Raw genomic sequence first — 23123 nt, 5'->3', positions numbered from 1 at the left:
AGAGAGAGAGAGGGGGGGGGGAGAGAGAGAGAGAGAGAGAGAGAGAGAGAGAGAGAGAGAGAGAGAGAGAGAGAGAGAAGGTCCGGTCGGAAGGTCAATCGTGTCGCAATTGAGTTTGGCTTCTCAGCTTTCGTCCGAATAACATACCTTTATTTTCCCAGGAATCGTGTACAGATCTCTTTACTTCAAGTATAATGTAGTACAATGTAGAGATGTAAGTTTTTACGTCTAGAAGCTTTTTTGCCTACAAGTGTCTTCGTGATAATTTTTACTAAGAAAGAAGAAGAAAACGATGCTTTCGAGTGTCTGCAACATCGTGCTTTTACTTCATCTTTAAAAGTATAAGCGCCACCGAGTACGCTTCATTCAGAACCTGCAACGTTATTAGTTACACACAAGGCTGACTCATGGTATCTTGATATTATTATAAGAAAGTTGACACACACACACACGCGCGTGCGCGCGCGCGCAGTACAGATGATATCCGCCGATATAAAGGTTATTTTACCGACATAAACGATGGCAACGAGAGGCGTAATTTTTCGCACATTGTAATTTCACATCCCAAATTATTACTCAGAGCCATCAGCAGAAAGACGCGTTTGATCGACGGTGTAAATTGATACCAGTTCTCATGGAATGCCATATTCGTCATTTCTGTGTTCTAAATTCGGCGTAAAATTATCAACGGTGCGTGCCAGAGAAGTACAAATCGCGACGAGTTCTAGGGGATTTCTCAGACAAGGCGACTTACTACGTCCGATAACTTTTGAACGGAGGAGCAGAGAATGTAAAATTGCAGCACTCCGACGAATAAGAACAGAGTGATGGACAACCCCAGCATAAAATCCACCTCCAGCACCTATAGATTCACAAAATGGCATCACCACGCGCCTGAATCATGCGATTCTCGCTAGTCGAGTAACATATTTCGCAGAATGTTGAGAAATATTAGATGTATATCAAAGTTTCTCTTTTCTTCACAGTTCTGTAATGTAATTATTTTAAACCGAAATATTTTTTAAAATTCGTTATTCATTCGTTATTCATTCATTGGTGCACACAACTTAAGAAATAACGCTGCCAAATTGTCAGTCATTGCATCAACTGTAATTTCTAAGGTTATGTATACTAATTACTGATGAATGGTGTTTCAGAAAACTGAATAGCATCTTTGCAAAAACACAAACTGGCGGGAAAATATTTTAATTTAAAGTAATTACATTAGAAGACTGAAGTAAATGACTACAACTTTTGCATACATCTAATATTTACTCGATTACGATCGAGATTACTCACCGTACTCAGCTACATAGCGCCAAAGCAGAAGCGGATTACGCTAGTGAGGTAAATTAGGTTTAAGTTCCAGGACAGCAGCTTCTTCAGCACGAATGACAGGTTGAAACGAAGCGTGCGTAGGTAGGTAATGTATGCATTCCAGATACTTTGAATGTACCTTTCACCTTCAAAGGATGAGCGAGCTTCCGGCGGGCATTAACAGACTACTTACTGGATCACGGTGTTGTGGTGCCGACACAACATTTTCAACTCCTTCTCCATCCACGCATTCATCCCGGAAGAATACTTCCCCGTGGCAGGGGTCTTCTTTGTTCCACGAAGCGCCTTCTCGAAATATCAGCGCGAGTTTCGTCGCCATGTGTCGATATTGCACCGTCATCGACAACACCATGTAGATTCATTCACCATGTAGATGTCCACGCTGACCTTCTTCAGAGACATGAATAAGCTGCCGAACGACACGACCAGGCTATCCAGCACGGAGACCGTGGCCGAGAAGGGTTGCTGGCTGAAAGCGACTGGTATCCGATAATCCTCGTATTAGAAGGAGCTCCTTTTGGACAGCAAGGTGAACGGTATGATGTACCATATGATTACGGACACCAGGCCGATCATCCAATAGATGTTCAACAAGATCATAATCGGCTTCATAGTCATCGTCACCATGTTCCTCATCACCTCGTCCCCGGCGTCGAGGATGTTTTCCAGCTGGAGGATGAACCGCCGCATCAGCTTGTTGTGCCGCAGAATCTGCATGTTCAAGAAAATCACCTCCGTGATGAACACGATGGAGATCATGGCGTCCATAAAGATCTTCTCTGTCTTGACACCGCTATGAGACCGGGGGTGAAACCGCTCATGCGCTCACCAGCTGAAGAAGCCACACGAGCATGCTGTACATCCGCCAAAATAGCGAAAACCTGTTGTCGCTGGTTATTGGTAGCAAGTTGCCGGAAACCATGTTCAGCCGGACGTTTATGAGATTCACGCTCTGGAAGTTCATTTTCGCCAGAGTCGGCCGTTTGCTTCTTTCTTCTTTTACTCAGCTCTTCGTATCGCTCGATCGCGACATCGATCTTGTCTCTCCTCGAGCGATTCTTCCAGAGAACTTCGCAGGCGATGCGCAGCTCTCGCGGTTGACCTCCAGTTATTCGTTACTCCTTTTGTAAGCTCCCTTCTAATTGGTCTCCATTAATACAACATGCCTGCCCTCCAATTGTCGACTTTCGTCGTGTGATTTCGTTCTTTAATCGTCGGGCTCAGCAGAAAGTTAATTGTCGCATGACGACGCATTGCAGGTTTGCCCGAAATATAAAGAAAATTAATGCGCTGCAAAAGAAGCTTATGAATAAACATCGCGGTATCCTCGTCGGAGGATGCGTCTCTCGCGTTTCCCTCGCCTTGGCTGCGCTGCCTGCAAGAATTATGTAGGACTTTGTAATTACCGCTGCTCCGTAAACCGACAATTATCTTATGGTGCTCTACCGGCAGCCGCGGAGCTGCTCCATTTCCAGCGTTTGCAACGACCGGACGTGCGTGAAGCGTGAAACAGAATGCAGCACGACAGAAATGGCTGGTGAACGGCGCGGAATTTTTCGCAGCGCGATATCGGAACGAGCGAAAGCGGCACAATGCGCGGCGGAAAGCAGATGAGACGAAATCTCCAGATCCGGTGAATATCTTCACGCTGCACTGGCGAATAAGAAATTCGTTGCTCAGCGTTGTTCGTGACTTTTGTCGTTCTTTTCGGTACGATATCTCGACGGCGTGCAAATGGCATTCAGGTACTTGGCAGACATTTTTATTTGTAGTGTCAAAAAGGAGAAAATCAAAATTCCATGTTAGACATTCCTTCAAAGCGCGTCCAGCTAAAGAAATATTTCCAAAACGTGACATTTAGACTGATCGCACAAAGATATAAAATACCCTGAATATTTCATTTTTATTCCAACGATCGATAAATTATAATGTAATTAACATGGATGGTAATTAACAACGGAATCGTAGAAAAGAATGTTTGAAGAGGTAAGTTGCATGTCAGATAAATTTCACGTTATTAATTAATAATTATTAATTAATTTATCGTTGAATTGTTGAAGCGAGAGGAAAATGTTCGGAATACGTGGCGAGTGTGCTTAATTGATTGGCAGTGTAATTTTCAGGACATACCCCTTCATTTTAACGCGTTTAGCATCAATTCTGAGATTCAAAATATGCATTTATTCTTTCGTCTCAAAATGGTCGCGGCAAACATTCAGAAACCTCAAACTCTTAATTGGCAAGCTAAGTTTCGCAAAACCGTACAAGCTAGCCAAAAATAGATTTTCAAAAGTTGAGCTGCGTCATATTAAAATATTGCTCACTACTGACGAATACAAAGTAGACATTCCTCAAATTTGAAATGTTTCATCGCAATATACGAATAAAGGACTTTGTGCGTGAATGCCGCGGCAGTTATCTCGATCGTTTTCTTTGTCGTGGGGACAAGAGGCAATAAGCCTCCTCCTTTTAATCACTCGCGCTCGACGAAACAGTGATTATCTTATACTGTCCCGCTGAGTACTGCAAAGTAGCAGAATTCAAAAACAATGTCCCGCTGACTTTGTTCATATGAGTCAAGAATTGGTGCAGTTTAATCCTCGCTGTACCGCTTTGAGGCTAAAGCGTTTCTTTCTTCAACGGGTTACCGGCTGCGCCTTTTAGATTGGCGGCGTCATTATTAGTGAATTATATTTTGGTAATTTGAGCACTGAAGAATATTGCTTGGATCGAACTATATCAATTTAATTACTCAGCATTCGCTCGAATACGATACTTTTATGTTTTCAGGGATCATATACAGATCTTCTTACTTCAAGTACAATGTAGAGATTAAAGTTCCTGCATCTAGGAGCCTTGTTTTGTCTACAAGTTTCTTCGTGATAATTTTGACTTTGCAGAAAGAAAGAGAAAACGATACATTCCAGTGTCTGCAACATCGTGTTTTATTTCAACCTTAAAAGCAGAAGCGCCACCGAGTACGCTTGATTCAAAACCTGCAACGTTATTAGTTACACACAAGGCTGACTCATGGTATCTTGATATATTGGGAACTTGAATAAGTTCTCGCTGATTCCCGACAGATGGTGTTATCTAAGCCTTTTGCATCGGGCAATACTACAGCCAACTTCATCGTGAAGCTCCATCATTAGGCTCGAAGCGACAGTATATGTTATTCCGCCGAAGCGTAAACAACATATTTTTTCATAGCGTTAAACATGTCGAATTTCGTGCCAAAAAAAGAGTATTTGCGGCGAATTTTACTGCATTACTTTTTTCAAAAAAATCTGCAGCTGATGCATATAGAATTCTTGTGGAAACTTACGGGGACCATGCTCTGTCGGAAACAACATGCAGAGATTGGTTTAGACGCTTTAAAAATAATGATTTTGATGTTGAAGATAAAGGACGCTCTGGCGCTCCCAAAAAGTTTGAAGACGAAGAATTGGGAGCATTATTCGATGAAGACCCATGTCAGACGTGAAATGGACTTGCAGAGTCATTAGGAGTTGATCACACAACAGTTGCCAAATGTTTAAAAGCATTAGAAATGATTCAAAAGCAAGGAAATTGGGTGCCGTACCAATTGAAACCGAGAGACGTCGAACGACGTTTTTTCACGTGCGAACAGCTGCTCCAATGGCAAAAAAGGAAAGGTTTTTTGCATCGTATCGTGACTGGCGATGAAAAGTGGATACACTACGATAACCCGAAGCGTAGAAAATCGTGGGGTAAGCCCGGCCATGCATCAACATCGATGGCAAAGCCGAATATCCACGGTTCCAAGCTTATGCTCTGTATTTGGTGGGTTCAGCTGGGTATAGTATATTATGAGCTCCTCAAACCCAACGAAACCATCACGGGAGATTACTATCGACTACAACTGATGCGTTTGAGTCGAGCATTGAAGGAAAAACGGCCGCAGTACGAGGAAAGACACGACAAAGTAATTTTGCAGCATGACAACGCTCGGCCACATGTTGCAAAACTGGTCAAAACCTACTTGGAAACGCTCAAATGGGAAGTCTTAGCTCACCCGCCATATTCATCGGACATTGCTCCTTCCGATTATCACTTGTTCCGATCGATGACTCATGGCCTGGCTGAGCAGCACTTCCATTCTTATGAAGATGCCAAAAAATGGGTTGATTCGTGGATAACCTCAAAAGATGAGTCGTTCTTTCGACATGGTATTCGTATGCTGCCAGAAAGATGGGAGAAAACAGTCGCTAGCGATGGACAATATTTTCAAAGACATGTTCTTTACTAATTTTTTCTAATAAAACATTCATTTTCACGAAAAAACAGCGAGAACTTATTCAAGTCCCCAATAATTATAAAAAAGTTGACACATACACACACACACACACATACACACACGCGCGCGTAGTACAGATATCTGCCGATATAAAGGTTATTTTACCGACATAAACGATGGCAACGAGAGGCGTAATTTTTCGCACATTGTAATTTCACATTCCAAATTATTACTCAGAACCATCAGCAGAAAGACGCGTTTGAATGACGGTGTAAATTGATACCAGTTTTCGTGGAATGCCATATCCGTCATTCCTGTGCTCTAAACTCGACGTAAAATTATCAACGGGGCGCACCAGAGAAATACAAGTCGCGACATGTTCAAGGGGATCTCTCAGACAGCGCAATTTACTGCGTCCGATAATTTTTGGACGGAGGAGCAGAGAATGTAAAATTGCAGCACTCCGCCGAAAAAGAACAGTATGAAACACAAGCCCAGGATAAAATGCACCTTCAGCACCTGCAGATTCGCGAAATGACATCACTTGCGCAGCACGCGCTTAAATCTTGCGATTCTCGTTGGTCGAGCAACAATTCGCAGACTGCTGAGAAATATTGGGTGTATGCCAAAGTTTGTCCTCTTTCAGCCTTCCGATGTAATTATTTTAAACCGAAATATTTTTTAAACGCCATTCATTATGATTCATTGGTGCACATAACGTCAAAAATAAACAAAGTACACAAAAGGGTCTTTTTGCTATGAATGTTTGGCTTCGCCACTTATGCAGAAGGCTGTCTCGACTCCACCCAGGCACGTGTGCGTTTAGAATTATATATGATTTACTTTTCATCGCCAATAACAGTTTTTCGCAAAAAATGTTTTTTGCGCTGTCTATTATGAAACGTGCGTAATGCAACCGGTGGATAATGCTGCTTTGCGATAATTTATGCATAACCCATTTTCCAAGCTTGTAAATTTTTCTCATTTCATGCAGTCATCTTGAAGCTGTGGTTTGGTCAATTCTGAGTCTGTTCTGTAAATTTTTTCTGCATTTTCATTAAAAAATGCTCCCAAATTGTCGCATCAACTTATTTTATGACTTATTTTATAACTTATATATTATTTTGAAGATTATGTGCATCTCAATGACTCATAATGATGTTTCAGAAAATTCAATAGCAATCTTGCAAAAATACAAAACGGCGGAAAAATATTTCAATTTAAAGTAATTATTATACATTAGTAATTACATCAGTAGATTGAAAAAAATGACTGAAACTTCTGCATACATTTAATACTTATTCGATTACGATCGAGATTACTCACCGAAGTCAGCTGTAAAGCGCCAAAGCAGAAGCGGAATATGCTAGTGATATAAATTATGTTTAAATTCCAGGACAGTAGCTTCTTCAGCACGAGCGATAGGCTAAAACAAAGCGTAAGTAACACATGCATTCCAGATACCTTGAAGGTATCTTTCGCCTTTAAAGGATGAGCGAGCTTCCGGTGGGCGTTAACAGGCTACTTACTGGACCACGCTGTTGTGGTACCGACACAACACTTTCAACTCCTCCATCCACTCCATTCACTCCGGAAGAATACTTCCCCGCGGGAGCGTTGTCTCCTTCGTTCCACGAAGCGCCTTCGCGAAAAATCTGCGCGAGTTTCGTCGATATATATCGATACTGCAACGTCATCAACAACACCATGTTCACCATGTAGATGTCCACGCTGACCTTCTTCAGGTACATGCCTATGCTGCTGATCGATATGACCAGGGTACCTAACACGAAGACCGTGGCTGAGAAGGGCTGCTTGCCGAAAGCGACCGGCATCCGGTAATCCTCGTAGTAGAAGGAACTTTTCTTGGACAGCAAGTTTAACGGCACGAGGCACCATATGGACACGGTCGCCAGGCCGGTCAGCCAATAGAAGTTCAATGGGATTATGATCGGCTTCATGGTCATTGTCACGATGTTCCTCATCATTTCGTCCCCGGCGTCGAGAATGTTGTTCAGCTGGAGGATGAACCGCCGCATCAGCTTGCTGTGGCGCTGAATCTGCACGTTCAAGAAGATCACCTCCGTGGTGAACACGATGGCGAGCATGGCGTCCAAAAAGATCTTCTCTGTTGACACCTCCATGAAACCGGGGATGAAGGCGCCCATGCGCAACAGCTGAAGAAGCCACGTGAGCATGCTGTATACACACCAAAATAGCGAAAACGTCTTGTCACTGGTTACTGGCAGCAAGTTGCCGGAAACCATGTTCAGCCGGACGTTTATGAGATTCACGCTCTGGAAGTTCATTCTCGCCAGCGTCGGCCGTTTGCTTCTTTCTTCTTTTACTCAGCTCTTCGTATCGCTCGATCGAGATATCGATCTTGTCTCTCCTCGGGCGATTCTTCCAGCGAAATTCGCAGGCGACGCGCGGCTCTCGCGATTGATGTCCAGTCATTCGTTATTCCTTTTGTAAACTCCCTTCCAATTGGTCTCCATTAATATAACATGCCTGCCCTCCAATTGTCGACTTTCGTCGTGTGATTTCGTTCTTTAATCGTCGGGCTCAGCAGAAAGTTAATTGTCGCACGACGACGCATTGCAGGTTTGCCCGAAATACAAAGAGAATTAGTGCGCTGCAAAAGAAGTTCATAAATAAACATCGCCATATCCCCGTCAAACGGAGAATTCGTTTCTCGCGTCTCCCTCGCCATAGCCGTGCTGCCTGCAAGAATTTTGTAGGACTTTGTAATTACGACTGCTCTGTAAACCGACAATTATCTTATGGTACCCTGCCGGCAGCCGCGGAGCTGCTGCGTTTCCAGCGTTCGCAATGACCGGGCGTGTGTGAAGCGGGAAACACAATGAAACATGACAGAAACGGCTGATGAATATCGCAGAATTTTTCGCAGTGCGGTGTCGGAACGACCGAAAGCGGCACAGTGCGTGGCGGAAGACAGATGAGACGAAATCTCCAGATCCGGCGGATATCTTCACGGCGCACTGACGAGTAAGGGCGCGATTACGATGAACTTTACGTAACGAGGCGCGACGGGACGTAAAGTGACGTGACGTGAATTTGACGTTTGAGGTTATATTTGATATTACGATCACCGTAACGTGCCGTAATAATGAATTCTGCTGTGAGGCATTATCAATTTGTAAATTTAATTTTGGCCGGGTATTTGTATCTTCAACTGTGTGGAAGAGGAAACGAATACGAACCATTGGTGTGAGAGATATTTTTCGGAGAAGAATTCAGTTTGGTGACGGACGGGCATAACCTGGCATAACGTTGATTGGCTGAAAGTGTCACGTGAACAGTCCGACTTGACAGAACGCAGCATCTAAACTTGACATTGGCAAGCTTCACGTCGCGTTAAGTTCCGATATTTCACGTCACGTTACGTAAAGTCGATCGTAACTAGCCGCATATAAAACAATGTGTTTTAGGTTTTGTGTCACTTCACGTCCCGTTACGTTAAGTTCATCGTAATCCCGGCCTAAGAAATTCATCGCTCAGCGTTGTTCGTGGCTTGTGTTGTTTCTTCCCGTACGATATTTCGATGACGTGCAAATGGCATTACTTACTAAGGTACTTGGCAGACATTTTTATTGGTTTTGCCAGAAAGGAGAAAATCAAAATTCCATACTCGACATTCCTCCAAAGCGCGTCTAGGTAAAGAAATATTCCCAAAACATATTAGGAGTACAAATAAGTTTCCGCCGTTTTCTATCAAAAGTTAGGAATTTATTGTGAAAGAACGGTACATTATGTTTTATTCAAAGTATTGTCCTTCACTAGCCACTACTTTTTCCCATCTTTCTGGCAGCTTTCGGATACCACGTCGGAAGAACTCTTGATCTTTTGAGGCTATCCACGAATCGACCCAATTTTTAGTATCTTCATATGATGTAAAGCGCTGCTTAGACAGGCCATGTGCCATCGACCGGAACAAGTGATAATCGGAAGGGGTAATGTCTGGTGAATACCAGCGGCGGGTGGGGTAGGACTTCCCAATTAAGTGTTTCCAAATAGGTTTTGACCGGTTTTGCAACATGCGGCCGAGCGTTGTGATATAGGAGAATAATTTTATCGTGTCGGGAGTAGTAATGGGCGCGTTTTTCCTTGAGTGCTCGGTTCAATCTCATTAATTGTGTTCGGTAGAGAGCTCCAGTAATGGTTTCGCTCGGTTTGAGCAACTTATAATACACGACACCAAGCTGATCCCACCAAATACACAGCATGAGTTTTTTTTCCATAAATATTCGGTTTGGCTGTCGATGTTGAAGCATGGCCAGGTGGTCCCCATGATTTTCTCTTCTTTGGGTTATCGTAATGGATCCATTTTTCATCACCAGTGACTATACGAAGCAAAACACCCTTTCTTTTATGCCTGGCAAGCAGCATTTCACACGTGCAAAATCGTCGACGTGCTTCAACGTCTCTCGGCTTCAGTTCATATGGAACCCAATTTCCTTGTTTTTTAATCATTCCCAACGATTTTAAACGATGTGAAATTGCTTGTTGAGTCACTTCTAATGTAAGTGCAAGTTCTTCTTGCGTTTGGCACGAATTTTCCTCCAATAATGCTTCCAATTCCGTGTCTTTGTACATTTTTGGCCTTCTACTATGTTCTTTGTCTTCCATGTCAAACTCACCGTTTTTAAACTTTTGAAACCACTCACTACTTCTCTCACTTAAAGCAGTCTCACCATATGCTTCTACAAGCAATCGATGCGCCTCAGCTGCAGATTTCTTCAAATTAAAAAAGTAAATCAAAAGTTCCCTCAAATGACGCTTATTCGGCACAAAACTTGACATTTTCGCACGAGAAAAATTATGTGATGCTGATACGGAGTCACTAATACTTCAAGGTTATGTTGTTACCAGATGTCCAAACTTACGATATTACGTTTTACATCTGACAATTTCAACATAACTTTCTGGTGGGGCCATCTTTTGTCAAACGGCGGAAACTTATTTGTACTCCTAATAACATTTAGGCTGATCGCACATAGGTATAAAATTCCCTGAATATATCATTTTTATTACAACGGTCGATAAATTTTGGTGTAATTAACATTACCGAATCGTAGAAAAGAATATTTGAAGAGATAAGTTGCACGTCAGGTAAATTTCACGTTATTAATTAATAATTAATTTATCGTTGACTTGTTGAAGCGAGAGGAAAATATTCGGAATACGCGCCGAATGTGCTTAATTAATTGCTAGTGTAATTTCCTGGATATACCCCTTAATCTTAACGCATTTTGCAGGAATTTTGAGATTCAAAATATGCATTTGTTCTTTCGCCTCAAATCAAAATAATCACGGCAAACATTCAGAAACCTCAAACCCTTAATTGGCAAGCTAAGTTTCGCAAAAGCGTACAAGCTATCCAAAAATAGATTTTCAAAAGTTGAACAGCGTCATATTAAAATATTGCTCACTATTGACGAATACAAAGTAGACATTCCTCAAATTTGAAATGCATCATCGCAAAATACTAATAAAAAACTTTGTGCGTGAATGCCGCGGCAGTTATCTTGATCGTTTTCTTTGTCGTGGGGACAAGAGCCAATAAGCCTCCTCCTTTTAATCACTCGCGCTCGACGAAACAGCGATTATCTTATACCGTTCCGCTGAGTACTGCAAAGTAGCAAAATTCAAAGACAACGTCCCACTGACTTTGTTCATATGAGTCAAGAATTAATATAGTTTAATCCTCGATGTACCGCTATGAGGTTTTTAAAGCGTTTCATTCATCAATGCGTTGCCGGCTACGCTTTTTAGATTGGCGGCGTCATTATTAGTGAATTATATTTTGGTAATTTGAGGACTGAAGAATATTGCTTGGATCGAACAATAACAACTTAATTACTCAGCATTCGCTCGAATAAGATACTTTTATTCTCTCATGGATCATATACAGATCTTTTTACTTCAAGTACAATGCAGAGATTTAAGTTTCTGCGTCTAGGAGCCTTGTTGCCTACAAGTTTCTTCGTGATAATTTTGACTTTGCGGAAAGAAAGAGAAAACGAACTTTGGAGTGTCTGCAACATCGTGTTTTACTTCATCCTTAAAACCAGAAGCGCCACCGAATACGCTTGATTCATAACCTGCAATTTTATTAGTTATACACAATGCTGACACAAGGATGGTATCTTGATATTATTATAAAAATGTTGACACACACACGCGCGCGCACGCTCAGTACGGGTAAAATTAGGTTGGGGAAAAAGAAATCCATTATTTTTCCGCTAGACAGCTTTAGTGGTATATATCATGTGATGTATTAATCGCATAGTTATCGTTAATATTTATACTCGTTGGAAAAGTGACATTCCGTACTAAAAAGAATTCTTTAACGGTTTTGTGATTTGTCGATTAAGTTGTGAGTTCTAGCACGTAAAAGATGTACGTCAACAAAGAGAAAATTCGGTATATTTTACAATTTTGCTTCGATAAAGGCGGAAATGCAAGCCAGGCGGCTGAAATTGTGAATGGTGTTTATGGTCCCGATACTGTCACAGCCAATCACGCGCAATTTTGGTTTCGTCGATTCCGTCCCGGTAATTTTGATGTTAAAGATGCATCTCGCACAGGTAGGCCCGTCGTCGAAAATGTCAATAAAACTATGGAAATGATCGAAGTAGACCGGCATGTTAGCAGTCGTAGTATCGCCCAGGAGCTGAAGATCGACCACAAAACAGTTTTAAATCATTTGCATAAAGCTGGATTCAAAAAAAAGCTCGATGTTTGGGTGCCACACGAATTGACGCAAAAAAAAACATAATGGACCGAATTTCAATCTGCGAAGCCTTGACCAAACGGAGCGAAATCGAGCCATTTATGAAACGGATGATGACTGGAGATGAGAAATGGATTACATACGACAATATTGTGCAAAAACGATCGTAGTCAAAGCGCAGCGAAACGGCACAAACGGTGGCCAAACCAGGATTAATGGCCAGGAAGGTTTTGTTGAGTGTTTGATGGGACTATAAAGGAATCATCCACCATGAGCTGCTTTCATATGGCCAAACACTAAATTCAGACCTCTATTGTTAACAATTGGACTGTTTGAAGCTGCCGATCGACCACAAGCGGCCAGAATTGGTCAACAAGAGAGGAATTGTTTTTCATCAGGACAATGCCAGGCCACATACGTCTATAGTGACTCGTCAGAAATTCCGGGAGCTTGGTTGGGAAGTTTTGATGCATCCACCTTATAGTCCGGACCTGGCACCTAGCGATTACCATCTGTTTTTGTCATTGCAAAACTTCCTTGATGGTAAGAAATTGACCTCAAAAGAAAACTGTGAAAACCGCTAGTCGAGTTTTTTTTGCAAATAAGGACCAGGGCTTCTATGACAGAGGGATCATGAAATTACCTTTAAAATGGCGACAAATTGTAGAACAAAACGGTGCTCATTTGACCAAAATCGAACAATCCTAACTATGTTAAATAAAGCCTTGAAATAAACGAAAAAATAATGGATTTCTTTTTCCCCAACCTAATATAATATATTTGCCGACATGAAAGTAATTTTACCGACATAAACGCTGACAACGAGAGGCGTAATTTTTCGCACGTTGTAATTTCACATCCCAAATTATTACTCAGAACCATCAGCATGAAGATGCGTTTGATTGAAGGTGTAAATTGATACCAGTTTTCATGGAATGCCATATTCGTCATTTCTGTGCTCTAAATTCGGCGTAAAATTATCAAGGCTGCGCGCCAGAGAAGTACAAGTCGCGACGAGTTCAAGGGGATTTCTCAGACAAGGCGACTTACTGCGTCCGATAACTTTTGGACGGAGGAGCAGAGAATATAAAATTGCATCACTCCGCCGATTTGGAACAGAGTGATAGACAACCCCACGATAAAGTGCGCCACCAGCACCTGTAGATTCGCAAAATGACATCACATGCACAGCACGCGCTTCAATCTTGCGATTCTCGTTGGTCGAGCAACAATTCGCAGACTGCTGAGAAATATTGGGTGTATGCCAAAGTTTGTCCTCTTTCAGCCTTCCGATGTAATTATTTTAAACCAAAATATTTTTTAAACGCCATTCATCCTGATTCATTGGTGCACATAACCTCAAAAATAAACAAAGTACATAAAAGGATCGTTTTGCTGTGAACGTTTGGTTTTGTCACTGATGCAGAAGGCAGTCTGGGGTTAACTCTGGAACGTGTGCGTTTAGAATTATCATATATATAATTTACTTTTCATCGCAAATAACAATTTTTGGCAAAAAATTCTAAGGCTAATTCTAAGCTGTTCTGCAAGTTTTACCAGCATTTTCGTTCAAAAACAGGTTATCATTAAAAAATGCTTCCAAATTGTCGCTCATTTAATCAACTGTTATTTTGAAGGTTATGTGCACCTCAATGACCCATAATGGTGTTTCAGAAAATTCAATAGCAATCTTGCAAAGACACAAAACGGCGGAAAAATATTTCAATTTAAAGTAATTATTATACATTAGTAACTACTTCAGCAGATTGAAGAAAATGACTAAAACTTCTGCATACATTTAATACTTATTCGATTACGATCGAGATTACTCACCGTACTCAGCTGTATAGCACCAAAGCAGAAGCGGAATATGCTAGTGACGTAAATTAGGTTTAAGTTCCAGGACAGCAGCTTCTTTAGCAGGTACGACTGACTGAAAAGAAGCGTACGTATATGAGTATGCATTCCCGACACCTTGAAATGTAGTCCGCAGGCACGACGAGCGTGAGATAATTCCTTCGAAGGGCTTTCGAAGGGCAAGCGTTAATTGGCTACTTACTGGACCACAGTGTTGTAGTATCGACACAACATCTTCAACTCCTTCTCCACCGACATATTCACCCTGGAAGAATAGTTTCCCGCTGCAGTGTCGTTTCCTTCGTCCCACGAAGCGCCTTTGCGAAATATCAGCGCGAGTTTAGTTGTGATGTATCGATACTGCACCGTCATCAACAACACCACGTTCACCATGTAGATGTCCACGCTGACCTTCTTCAGGTACATGCCTATGCTGCAGATCCATATGACCAGGGTACCTAACACGAAGACCGTGGCCGAGAAGGGCTGCTTGCTGAAAGCGACCGGCATCCGGTAATCCTCGTAGTAGAAGGAACTTTTCTTGGACAGCAAGTTTAACGGCATGAGGCACCATATGGACACGGTCACCACGCCGGTCAGCCAATAGAAGTTCAATGGAATCATGACCGGTTTCATGGTCGTCATCACGACTTCTCTCATCACCTCGTCCCCGGCGTCGAGGATGTTGTTCAGCTGGAGGATGAACTGCCGCATCAACACCTTGTGCCGCTGAATCTGTACGTTCAAGAAGATCACCTCCGTGGTGTACACGATGGAGATCATGGTGTCCAAAATGATTTTCTCTATTGACACTGCCATGAATCCGAAGATGAAGCCAATCGCGCGCGCCAGCTCAAACAGCCACACAACCACGCCGTACGTTAGCCAAAATACTGAAAATCCACTGTCGTTGGTCATCGGTAGCAAGTTGCCGGAAACCTTGTTCAGCTGGACGTTTATGTGATTCACGCTGTCGAAGTTCATATCGCCAGCCTTGATCATTCGCTTCTTTCTTCTTCTACTCAACTCTTCGCATCATGTCCGGTTGCGATGTCGATCTCGTCTCTCCTCGTGCGAGGATTCTTCTTGCGAAATTCGCAGGTCACACGCAGTTGACCTTTGGTCATTCGTTATTCCTTTTGCAAACTCTGTTTTTCAATTGGACTCCATCAATATAATATGTGTTGCCTACGCTCCAATTGTCGATCTCTGTCATGTGATTTCGTTTCATTACCGTCGGCCTGAGTGGGAAGTTAATTGTCGCACGACGACGCATTGCAGGTTTGCCCGAAATACAAAGAGAATTAGTGCGCTGCAAAAGAAGTTCATAAATAAACATCGCCATATCCCCGTCAAACGGAGAATTCGTTTCTCGCGTCTCCCTCGCCATAGCCGTGCTGCCTGCAAGAATTTTGTAGGACTTTGTAATTACGACTGCTCTGTAAACCGACAATTATCTTATGGTGCCCTGCCGGCAGCCGCGGAGCTGCTGCGTTTCCAGCGTTCGCAATGACCGGGCGTGTGTGAAGCGGGAAACACAATGAAACATGACAGAAACGGCTGATGAATATCGCAGAATTTTTCGCAGTGCGGTGTCGGAACGACCGAAAGCGGCACAGTGCGTGGCGGAAGACAGATGAGACGAAATCTCCAGATCCGGCGGATATCTTCACGGCGCACTGACGAGTAAGGGCGCGATTACGATGAACTTTACGTAACGAGGCGCGACGGGACGTAAAGTGACGTGACGTGAATTTGATGTTTGAGGTTATATTTGATATTACGATCACCGTAACGTGCCGTAATAATGAATTCTGCTGTAAGGCATTATCAATTTGTAAATTTAATTTTGGCCGAGTATTTATATCTTCAACTGTGTGGAAGAGGAAACGAATACGAACCATTGGTGTGAGAGATATTTTTCGGAGAAGAATTCAGTTTGGTGACGGACGGGCATAACCTGGCATAACGTTGATTGGCTGAAAGTGTCACGTGAACAGTCCGACTTGACAGAACGCAGCATCTAAACTTGACATTGGCAAGCTTCACATCGCGTTAAGTTCCGATATTTCACGTCACGTTACGTAAAGTCGATCGTAACTAGCCGCATATAAAATAATGTGTTTTAGGTTTTGTGTCACTTCACGTCCCGTTACGTTAAGTTCATCGTAATCCCGGCCTAAGAAATTCATCGCCCAGCGTTGTTCGTGGCTTGTGTCGTTTCTTCCGGTACGATATCTCGATGACTTGCAAATGGCATTATTTACTAAGGTACTTGGCAGACATTTTTATTTGTTTTGCCAGAAAGGAGAAAATCAAAATTCCATACTCGACATTCCTCCAAAGCGCGTCTAGGTTGTGGTTTGGCTAATTCTAAGCTGTTCTGCAAGTTTTACCAGCGTTTTCGTTCAAAAACAGGTTATCATTCAAAAATGCTTCCAAATTGTCGCTCATTTAATCAACTGTTATTCTGAAGATTATGTGCACCTCAATGACTCATAATGTTGTTTCAGAAATTTCAATAGCAATCTTGCAAAGACAAAACGGCGGAAAAATATTTCAATTTAAAGTAATTATTATACATTAGTAACTACATCAGTAGGTTGAAGAAAATGACTAAAACTTCTGCATACATTTAATACTTATTCGATTACGATCGAGATTACTCACCGAACTCAGCTGTATAGCGCCAAAGCAGAAGCGGAATATGCTAATGATGTAAGTTATGTTTAAGTTCAAGGACAGCAGCTTCTTTAGCAGGAATGACTGACTGAAAGGAAGCGTACGTATGTGAGTATGCATTTCCGACACCTTGAAATGTAGTCTGCAGGCACGACGAGCGTGAGATAATTCCTTCGAAGGGCCTTTGAAGGGCAAGCTTTAACTGGCTACTTACTGGATCACAGTGTTGTACCGACACAACATCTTCAACTGCTTCTCTACCGACACATTCACCTCGGAAGAATAGTTTCCCGCGATAGTGTTGTTTCCTTCGTCCCACGAAGCGCCTTTGCGAAATATCAGCGCGAGTTTAGTTGTGATGTACAGATACTGCGCCGTCATCAACAACACCACGTTCACCATGTAGATGTCCACGCCGACCTTCTTCAGGTACATGCCTACGCTGCTGATCGATATGACCAGGGTATCTAACACGAAGACCGTGGCCGAGAAAGGCTGCTTGATGAAAGCAACCGGCATCCGGTAATCCTCGTAGTAGACGGAACTTTTCTTGGACAGCAAGCGTAACGGCGTGAGGCACCATCCGGACACGGCCACCAGTCCAGTCAGCCAATAGAAGTTCAATGGGATCATGACCGGTTTCATGGTCGTCATCACGACGTCCCTCATCACCTCGTCCCCGACGTCGAGGATGTTGTTCAGCTGGAGGATGAATTGCCGCAACAACATCTTGTGCCGCTGAATCTGCACGTTCAAGGAGATCACCTCCGTGGTGTACACGATGGAGACCATGGTGTCGAGAAAGATCTTCTCTATTGACACTGTCATGAATCCGAAGATCAAGCCAATCGCGCGCGCCAGCTGAAACAGCCACACAACCACGCCGTACGCTTGCCAAAATACCGAAAATCCACTGTCGTTGGTCATCGGTAGCAAGTTGCCGGAAACCTTGTTCAGCCGGACGTTTATGTGATTCACGCTGTCAAAGTTCATATCGCCAGCCTTGATCATTCGCTTGTTTCTTCTTCTACTCACAAAGGCTATATAAACCCATGGTGAAACGGATTCGCCGTACTTGTGCAGGTAAGTAGTATTCATGGAACATTGAAAAACGCTAAATGGATAAAATGCGCTTCTCAAGCGTTTTCGAGAAAAAACGCTTCAAAGTTTTGCGCGCTACTTAAGTGCCGCTGCAGTAACGGGGCGACCAAGTAGCAGCGGAGCATAGCAGGCGAAGCGTTACAGAGCTGCAGGATCGCCTGTTCGTGTCCAGCCTGATTTTCAATTTTTTTTTATTTTTTTTTGCAGTAATAAAGTATTGCAGTTAAATATGTAATAATGCGCACGAAATTCGTGGCTTCGTCGGACGTTTTGCTTGCAGTATGTTAATATAAAAAAAATATATTTTTGCATGCATATAGGCGGCGCAGTTAATTTATACGATATGTATGTAATGTACTAATGTTTCTTTATTTTAAAAGTAAAAAGAACTTTAAAGAAATCAGTGAATTAGTCGTCTTATGTAGGAGTACATGTTGTAGAGTGATAATTATCAAAAACACAAGAAAAACGTAATACTAATTTGCACCAGGAACAAATTATAAATCCAAATTTGTTATACGCGCACTTTTTTGAGGAGAAGAAGTTATGAGTATGCTACAATCAGTTTAGGGACAGCGATAATATAAAGGGTTTTCAATAAGGGCGGGTCGATGTTGCAATGAAATAAAACAAGCTGTGTGTAAGGTATTAACGAAATTCTTTTTTCATTTGAAAGGTTAATGTATGCCATTATGTGTGGAATATAACATCGTTCAAATGTCCGCCGCGGCTTCTCACGGTGGCACGGATCCGAGTGGTCCAATGTTCAATGATTCTGCCGCATAGATCCGGCTGAATTTGAGCGATGGTCTGGATTATGTTGACTTTAAGGGCATCGGTCGATTGCGACTTATTGGCATAGACCTGCGACTTCAAAAAATCCCACAAGAAAAAGTCTAGCGGGGTCAAATCGCACGACCTTGGTGGCCAATTCATGTCACCTCTGCGAGAGATAACCATACCCTCAAATCGTTCATGCAGAATGTCCATCGTGGCGTCCGCTATGTAGCACGTAGCGTCGTCCTGCTGGAACCACATGTCGTCCACGTCCATATCGTTCAATTTGGGCCAAAAGAAATTGGTTATCATCGTTCTGTAGCGCTCGCCATTGACGATGATGGCCTCACCAACGTCGTTTTCGAAAAAGTACGGACCAATGACGCCGCCGGCCCAAAATCCGCACCAAACAGTAACTTTTTGTGGATGCATTGCTACCTGTTGAACCTCGTGTGGGTTGGCGTCGTGCCATATACAATTATGCTTGTTAACATAGCCATTCATCCAAAAATGCGCCTCGTCGCTAAATATGATTTTTCGGCCAAAATTGAGCCTCTTCCAAATGCTCCGAAGCCCAGTCAGCGAACAAACGGCGTTGTCTATGGTCATTAACTTTGAGCTTCTGGGCCAGTTGGATCTTGTACGGGTGCAGGCCCAAGTCCCGACGCAAAATTCACCAAGTTGAAGTCTGCGAAAGGCCGAGTTCTTGTGCACGGCGAGGAATTGACTGCCTCGGATTCTCCTGCACACTTTCACTTACAGCGGCGATGTTCTCGGCCGATCTGGCGTTCCTTTGACGTACGGGTGTTGGCTGATCGTTTACCGAACCGGCCGTCTCGAATTTGGCCACCAAACGTTGGAGAGTCGACTTTGAAGGGCCACCGCGTCTGCCGTAAAGTGGGCGCAACGCGCGCAACGTTTGCATTAACGAACACTCATTTTGATAATAAAGTTTTATCATTTGGACGTGCTGTTCAATCGTGTAACTTGTCATGGTGATTTGGCATCAGTGACTGAATAATAAACAACAGGTTAGACAGACGCCGCCAAAACAACATGGCCGCCACAGGCTGCCAACATCGACCCGCACCAATTGAAAAACCCTGTACAATTTTGTTACAAATTTCTTTTAATATTATTCTAAAATTTAGTATTATTATCAAATTATTGTCCTTATATTTATGTTTAAGGTATTAATATTTTCTTTATGTACTTATGTACATATTTACATTTTTTTCGTCAAATATATACATTTCACAGAATACACATTATTTTCTGCATTTTTACTTCGCACTAATATTCCTCGTATTTCCTATATATACTACACGCACATACGTGTTAATATGTGTGCATAGACAGCTATACATACACACACATTGACACATGACGCCATATTGAATTTTAGTACCACCGAAAAAATGTCCCATTTCAGAGAGCGCCATAAACGTTGGACGCTAAATATAACACGGGATTTTAACGGCCCTGGTTTGTAGTATCGAAAAAACTGTACCTGATGCGCAACGGTCGACCCTTGGACAAAATTTGCCATAGTATCAAAGAAACTCTTTGTTCGCTTCGGCTATCCACATGCTTACAATAAGGGAACCGGCTTTCAAAGGTCGGCCGGCGCAGGTATAAAACTTTAAAATGTACACGTGAAATAGTTGCATTGACTGATTTCTTTAAAGTTTGTATGTATTCTTTTACTTTTAAAATAAAGAAACATTAGTACATTACGTACATATCGTATAAATTAATTGCGCCGCCTATATGCATACAAAAATATATTTTTTATATTAACATACTGCAAGCAAAATGTCCGACGAAGCCACCTATTTCGTGCGCATTATTACATTTTATGCATTATTTATTTTATTATTACATTTATTTAACTGGAATACTTTATTACTGCAAAAAAAGTAAAAAAAAATTGAAAATCAGGCTGGACACGAACATGCGACCTGCAGCTTCGTAGCGCTTCGCCCACTATACTTCGTCACCGCCCTACTTGGTCGCCCCGTTACTGTATAAGCACTTATTAATCGCACAAAATTTTGAAGCGTTTTTTCTCGAAAACGCTTGAGAAGCGCACTCTATATAATATATTTAGCGTTTTTCATTGTGCCATGAGTACTACTTACCTGCGCAAGTACGGCGAAATCCGTTTCCCCATGGGTTTATATAGCCCTTGTCACTCTTCACATCATGCTCGGTTGCGATGTCGATCTCGTTTCTCCTCGTGCGAGAAATTTTCTTGCGAAATTCGCAGGTCACACGCAGTTGACCTTTGGTCATTCGTTATTCCTTTTGTAAACTCTGTTTTTCAATTGGATACCATTAATATAATATATGTTGCCTGCACTCCAATTGTCGATCTTTGTCATGTGATTTCGTTCCATTACCGTCGGCCTGAGTGGGAAGTTAATTGTCGCACGACGACGCATTGCAGGTTTGCCCGAAATACAAAGAGAATTAGTGCGCTGCGAAAGAAGTTCATGAATAAACATCGCCATATCCCCGTCGAGCGGGGAATCCGTTTCTCGCGTCTCCCTCGCCATGGCCGTGCTGCCTGCAAGAATTTTGTAGGACCTTATAATTACGACTGCTCTGCAAACCGACAATTATCTTATGGTGTCCTGCCGGCAGCAGCGGAGCTGCTGCGTTTCCAGCGTTCACAACGACCGCGCGTGTGTGAAGCGGGAAACACAATGCAACATGACAGAAACGAATGATGAATATCGCAGAATTTTTCGCAGTGCGGCGTCGGAACGAGCGAAAGCAGCACAGTGCGTGGCGGAAAACAGATGAGATGAAATCCCCAGATTCGGCGGATATCTTCACGGTGCACTGGCGAGTAAGAAATTTATCGCTCAGCGTTGTTCGTGGCTTGTGTTGTTCCTTCCGGTGATATCTCAACGACGTGCAAATGGCATTAAGGTACTTGGCAGACATTTTTATTTGTTTTGCCAGAAAGGAGAAAATCAAAATTCCATACTCGACATTTCTCCAAAGCGTGCCCAGGTAAAGAAATGTTCCCAAAACATAACATTTGGGCTATTCGTACATAGGTATAAAATTCCCTGAATATTTCATTTTTATTACAACGATCGATAAATTATGGCGTAATTAACATTACCGAATCGTAGAAAGAATATTTGAAGAAGTAAATTTCACGTTATTATATACGTTATTATATAACGCTAATAACGTTATTAACTAATAATTAATTTATCGTCGACTTGTTGAAGCGAGAGGAAAATGTTTGGAATACGCGGCGAATGTGCTTAATTAATTGCTAGTGTGATTTCCTGGATATATCCCTTCATTTTAACGCGTTTAGTATGGATTTTGAGATTCAAAATATGCATTTGTTCTTTCGTCTCAAATCAAAATGGTCGCGGCAAACATTCAGAAACCTCAAACCCTTAATTGGCAAGCTAAGTTTTGCAAAACCGTACAAGCTAGCCAAAAATAGATTTTCAAAAGACGAGCAGCGTCATATTAAAATATTGCTCACTACTGACGAATACAAAGTAGACATTCCTCAAATTTGAAATGTTTCATCGCAAAATACGAATAAAGAACTTTGTGCGTGAATGCCGCGGTAGTTATCTTGATTGTTTTCTTTGTCGTGGAGACAAGAGGCGATAAGCCTCCTCCTTTTAATCACTCGCGCTCGACGAAACAGCGATTATCTTATACCGTTCCGCTAAGTACTGCAAAGTAGCAAACTTCAAAGACAATGTCCCACTGACTTTGTTCATATGAGTCAAGAATTGGTGCAGTCTAATCCTCGCTGTTCCGCTATGAGGTTTCTAAAGTAGGTTCATTCATCATTGCTGACTTAATGGCACTCTTGAGGTTAGTTGTCGTCATTATTAGTGGATTGTATTATACTGAGAAAAAATTATTATATCAGGTGTAGTAAAAAGAAATCCATTATTGTTCCAATAGATGGCTTTAGTTATCTGTATCTCGCGTTGTATAAGTCCGATCGGGTTCCACTAGATGGCGTTAGAAAGATGAGATTTCGTACTAAAAAAACTTTTCGGGCAGTTTTGTGATTAGTTGACTCAGTTTTGTTTGAGCGCGCGTCAAAGATGGACACTAGCAAAGAGAAAATACGCTATATTTTACAGTTTTTCTTCGATAAAGGCGAAAACGCAAGCCAGGCGGCTGAAAATATAAATAGTGTTTATGATCCTGATACTGTAACAGCCAATCACGCGCAATTTTGGTTTCGTCGATTCCGTTCCGGTAATTTCGATGTCAAAGATGCACCACGCACTGGAAGGCCAATTGTCGAAAATACCGATAAAATCATGGTCATTGTCGAGTCCGACCGTCATGTAA

The 23123-nt window shown here is 42.3% G+C and overlaps 5 protein-coding genes across 8 annotated transcripts; all 5 read right to left on the bottom strand.

Moving 5' to 3' along the window:
• Positions 1-322: 322 nt before the first annotated feature.
• On the bottom strand, positions 323-1690 carry LOC112590476 (uncharacterized). Its single transcript, XM_025307124.1, has 4 exons — positions 1511-1690; positions 755-862; positions 509-664; positions 323-373 (listed from the first exon to the last, which is right to left on the bottom strand). Exons 1-4 carry the CDS (start codon positions 1688-1690, stop codon positions 323-325), a joined length of 495 nt encoding a protein of 164 aa, XP_025162909.1.
• A 149-nt stretch (positions 1691-1839) lies between these two features.
• Positions 1840-2302, bottom strand: LOC112590475 (uncharacterized). Its single transcript, XM_025307123.1, has 2 exons — positions 2168-2302; positions 1840-2121 (listed from the first exon to the last, which is right to left on the bottom strand). The coding sequence occupies exons 1-2, from the start codon at positions 2300-2302 to the stop codon at positions 1840-1842; spliced, it is 417 nt and encodes a 138-aa protein (XP_025162908.1).
• Positions 2303-6936: 4634 nt separating this feature from the next.
• Positions 6937-7845, bottom strand: LOC105184166 (uncharacterized). The gene is made up of 2 exons (XM_025307083.1): positions 7126-7845; positions 6937-7022 (listed from the first exon to the last, which is right to left on the bottom strand). The coding sequence occupies exons 1-2, from the start codon at positions 7792-7794 to the stop codon at positions 6963-6965; spliced, it is 729 nt and encodes a 242-aa protein (XP_025162868.1). The 5' UTR covers positions 7795-7845; the 3' UTR covers positions 6937-6962.
• A 3641-nt stretch (positions 7846-11486) lies between these two features.
• LOC109503944 (odorant receptor 49a-like) lies at positions 11487-16076 on the bottom strand. Of its 4 annotated transcripts, XM_025307116.1 has the most exons (5): positions 14413-16074; positions 14187-14286; positions 13404-13511; positions 13158-13313; positions 11622-11721 (listed from the first exon to the last, which is right to left on the bottom strand). In XM_025307116.1, exons 1-5 carry the CDS (start codon positions 15210-15212, stop codon positions 11671-11673), a joined length of 1215 nt encoding a protein of 404 aa, XP_025162901.1. In that variant the 5' UTR covers positions 15213-16074; the 3' UTR covers positions 11622-11670. The 4 variants fall into 4 exon arrangements, with proteins under 4 accessions (XP_025162900.1, XP_025162903.1, XP_025162901.1 ...); XM_025307115.1 differs by lacking the exon at positions 13158-13313 and having other exon boundaries at positions 11487-11721; positions 13404-13593; positions 14413-16073; XM_025307118.1 differs by lacking the exon at positions 13158-13313 and having other exon boundaries at positions 11570-11721.
• A 750-nt stretch (positions 16077-16826) lies between these two features.
• LOC105184168 (uncharacterized) lies at positions 16827-17938 on the bottom strand. Its single transcript, XM_025307099.1, has one exon. It carries the CDS (start codon positions 17901-17903, stop codon positions 17103-17105), a length of 801 nt encoding a protein of 266 aa, XP_025162884.1. The 5' UTR covers positions 17904-17938; the 3' UTR covers positions 16827-17102.
• Between the last annotated feature and the right edge of the window lie 5185 nt (positions 17939-23123).

The sequence above is a fragment of the Harpegnathos saltator genome, unplaced genomic scaffold (assembly GCF_003227715.2).
Source record: "Harpegnathos saltator strain DR-91 unplaced genomic scaffold, Hsal_v8.6 scaffold83, whole genome shotgun sequence".
NCBI lineage: Eukaryota > Metazoa > Arthropoda > Insecta > Hymenoptera > Formicidae > Harpegnathos > Harpegnathos saltator.
Note: the sequence above shows the minus strand (reverse complement) of the source record. Positions and strands in the feature narration are given on the sequence as shown.